Here is a 4,018-nt window from a genome sequence, read left to right on the forward strand (position 1 = left end):
CTATCTATCTATCTATCTATCTATCTATCTATCTATCCATCTATCTTTCTATCTATCTATCTATCTATCTATCTATCTATCTATCTATCTATCTATCTATCTATCTATTTATCAACACCTTGACCCAAAGAAGTTTTAGCAAATCTCTTTCCATATTTATTACTACAAATCAAAGGACTTACGAAAATAAACCCTAAAACTGTTTTTTCAATACAATGCTTATATGAAGAATTTAAGACACAACGTGTTTGTAAAGATAAACAAAATTTAATCATTTGTTTTAAAAACAAAAGATTTTAATTGTTCATTTCATTACTCAATTACTAAACAATTAAAATCTTTTGTTTTCAAAATAATGTATGTTGACTAGTTAATGTTTTACTTTTATACTGACTTAAATACCAGCTTGAGCTTGTTAAGTCTGTTTCTAAATAATTCAGTTTGCAAATTGAATTTAACATACAATGATACAACACTGATTGTACAATGTATTAATGTGACAAAATTTCTTATTTACTAATATTAAATGTTAAATCGAGTAATATCAGACTTTCAGAAAATTGTTTTTGGCAATGAAATGGATATATAAACGGGATATAGCTAACTCGACTTTTTTATCAATAAGGATTCAGAACATACATATATGTAAGTAACTACAAAAGCTTGATAATTGCTTTCAGTTGTAACCATTTACCCATATACATACTTTTCAATGACAACAACATCTCATTCTGATTATATAGAAGTAGTATAATGCCGTCTTTTAAATAATGTGTCTCGAGACTATAGGATACTCTATAGTCGACACTATAGACTACTCTATGGTCGAGGCTATATTCTACTATATGGTCTAGGCTATAGACTACTCTATAGAGACTATAGACTACTCTATTGTCGAGGCTATACACTACTTTATTGTCGAGACTATAGACTACTGTATAGTTGAGGCTATACACTACTCTATTGTCGAGACTGTGAACTACTCTATAGTCGAGACTGTGGACTACTCTATAGTCGACACTATAGACTACTACATAGTGAAGGGACTACTACACTATAGTATAGGCAATATACTACGATATAGTCAAGACTTTAGTCTTCTTTATTGTTGGGTCTATAGTCGACCAAAAAGTCGAAACTATAGTTAATACAAGACTACAGTGAACTCTATAGATGATACTGTAGTCTTCACTGTAAACGAGAGTATAGTCAGCTCTATAGACGACACTACTTTAAACAGGCCTGTCACAGAATTTCATTCCGATCGAAAGGGGAATTATAAATTGCAAATAAATCAATAAAAACTTATAGAAATAATAACTTTGACCTATTGTCAATTTCAGGTTGAAAATGTCAAGTGATTTCATTCTGAAAAAGTTGCAATTTTTCTTTTTTGAAAAAGAAAATTAAGAAAGAAAATTCAACTTTCGATCGAATTGAATTTCTGTAACAGACCTACCTGATAGTCTTCTCCAAAGTAGGATCTTAAGTTGAAACTAATGCCTATTCTTTAATTAAGGCTGTAGATTATGATGTAGTTTAGTTTTAAGTTGGGTATATAGTCTAGTCTATGGTCGATAATATAACTTACTCTGTAGTCGAGAATATAGTCTGGTCTTCAATCGTGTCTATAGGTTACTCTATAGTAGAGTCTATTATCTCATCTACAATTAATACTATTATTGATGGTCGAAATTATAGTTCACTCTTTTGTAAAGACTACAGTCAACTCCATATGTATACAACACTGTAGTCTACTATAGATTATAGTTTAATCTGTACAGTATAGATTAGGACGGAGTAAGGTCTTATAATTCTATATGACAGGTAGTGGAAAAATTCTCAAGCACTTCTTTTTATAAGATTTGTCAGTTCGTTGTCATTTAGTCTGGCTTCCAAAACTGGGTCTCAAATATGCGTTATTTGCTTTAAATATTGAACCTCTAACCATGTTCTCTATAGACTTACGAACATATGTAGGCTTCGTAAATAAATACAATAATTTCCATTTCTCCAAATTTTTAAAAGAAACTAATTTATACAAATTTTATTATAACAGTTCCATTCTTACCCCCATATTCATAAGTGTTTAATAAAGTTATTGATGATTTATTGCAGGAATATTGTATAAACCTAAAATAAACCTTTATGAATACGGGGGTTATTATTTTGTTTTTATTTTTTCTTAAAACTTTCACTTTAATCCGCTAAGCAAAGACACCCACCTTTTTTACTAGACTCTTCAGGGGCGTTGGGCGTATTAACGGCCATTGAACCATTTTTGTTTAATACTTTGGGTAGTTTCATTTTAATTAAATATTATTATAATATTTTTTATTTGTAAATTATTAAAGTTATATTTTTATGGGAAATTTAATTAGTATTATTGTTATTATCTGCCTTTTTTTGTGTTTGTTATAAAATAATTGCACATAAATTATTTATTATTTATTTATTAATGTTTTTTTTTACAAAAAACAGTAGTTTTTGTTTAATTTTTTTAGATTTAATGAAAAAAAAAACAATTATTTTTTTTTTCAAAACAGCAACAAAAAATTACACCAAATTAGAAAAAAAAAATAAAATTGTTTACAATTTTCGTGTTTAAATTTTAATTGTCATTAAAGTTAAACGTAACATTTGACATAAATGCATGTTATTATTATTGTTATTAATACTTTTTCTATATATTTATTCTAAAATATTTTTAAAAATAATTTTTTTAATTTTTTATTTATATATTTTTTTGTTTAAAATAATTAGTTTTTAATAGTTGCTCTTAGCTTAACATTGTAGCTCATAATTTTTTTTCAATTTTTATTTATTTATATTTATTTATTTATCACTTTCGTATTTATTTCTATATATTTTGTTTTTATTAACTCTCGCCGTGTTTCTCGCGACAATTTTAACTTGACTGAACATTTGTTTAGCGTTACAATTTAATTTATATTTTTTCCTACGTTTTAACGCTTTTTTTATTTTGAAGTTATTTTTATTCTGTATTTTTCACTTTTTTTCACTAACACCATTATATTTATCGTTATTTTATTTTATTTTTTGTGTGAACGTTGATTATTTGTTTGTATGTATGAAAGCATTTGAGTTCGAGTTGTTCGAGCATTGTCGCTGGTGTATCGGTGACGTTGATGTTGTATTTTTGTTTGATTTTAAAATTCATGTCTGATTCGATATTAACTACCAAAATGTCTATTAGTTTGTGGGAAAATTATGTAAATACTCTATAATATGTAAATGTATTGTGTATGTATGTTTATTAGGGGTATTACTTTTATAAAATTTTTCTAAATTTGAAATCGGTCCACCCATTTCTCATAGAGTGTAATGAAGTATACTTTAACACGATGCATACGTCGAGAGTTTAGAAAAAAAACTCGTTTAAGCCGGCTTAGCTTTTGAGCCGAAAGAAGACGGCGGCCGCGCGGCTCGAAAAATATTACTGGCGGACAGCCGCCGCCGAATTGAGCCGTTTCGGCTTGTATCTCTGACTGACTTACATTCGTAACCACTTATCTTAAATCCCCCCGGAGGCATATTACATTGAAGAAAGACTCCATCAGGGTATGATTGCAATCATAAAGAAAATATGAGCTAACAGTACCTATAGTCTGCCGGGACTATAAACTAGTGATGTTAAATGTATGCTCGGCCTTTCCTTGGAATGATTTGACATGTGGGTCGAACCAGACACCATAACTACAGTTGGCCAGTTGCCCACAGAACTTGTCCTTGGTTGTTGTTTCTTCGGGAACCACATAGATAAGTTCGGTGTTGTTGGCGAATGACAACAGATACTCCACAGCAGAATGATTATGTGACTAAGCTTTGAAAATGAGTTGGTGATACAGAATGAATGTATTAGTATTCCCTGGATTACACAGAAGTAGTCTAACAAAGTCTTACTAATAATAACACATTATTACATTCTCTTTCATTATTTTCTTATTCACTATTCAGAGAACCACATAATCTGGCACTACGGGTGGCCAGTTGGCGG

At 29.4% G+C, this 4,018-nt stretch overlaps 1 protein-coding gene across 1 annotated transcript in view; it reads right to left on the reverse strand.

The window, feature by feature from the left end:
- Positions 1 to 2,374, reverse strand: part of LOC111682067 (putative inorganic phosphate cotransporter) — a 14,434-nt gene extending 12,060 nt beyond the window's left edge. The window contains exon 1 of the mRNA XM_023443971.2: positions 2,226 to 2,374. Within this exon, the coding sequence (XP_023299739.2) occupies positions 2,226 to 2,307 (82 nt within the window). The 5' untranslated portion in view covers positions 2,308 to 2,374. The remainder of the gene's footprint in view (positions 1 to 2,225) is intronic.
- Between the last annotated feature and the right edge of the window lie 1,644 nt (positions 2,375 to 4,018).

This window comes from Lucilia cuprina, chromosome 6 (assembly GCF_022045245.1).
Source record: "Lucilia cuprina isolate Lc7/37 chromosome 6, ASM2204524v1, whole genome shotgun sequence".
Lineage (NCBI taxonomy): Eukaryota > Metazoa > Arthropoda > Insecta > Diptera > Calliphoridae > Lucilia > Lucilia cuprina.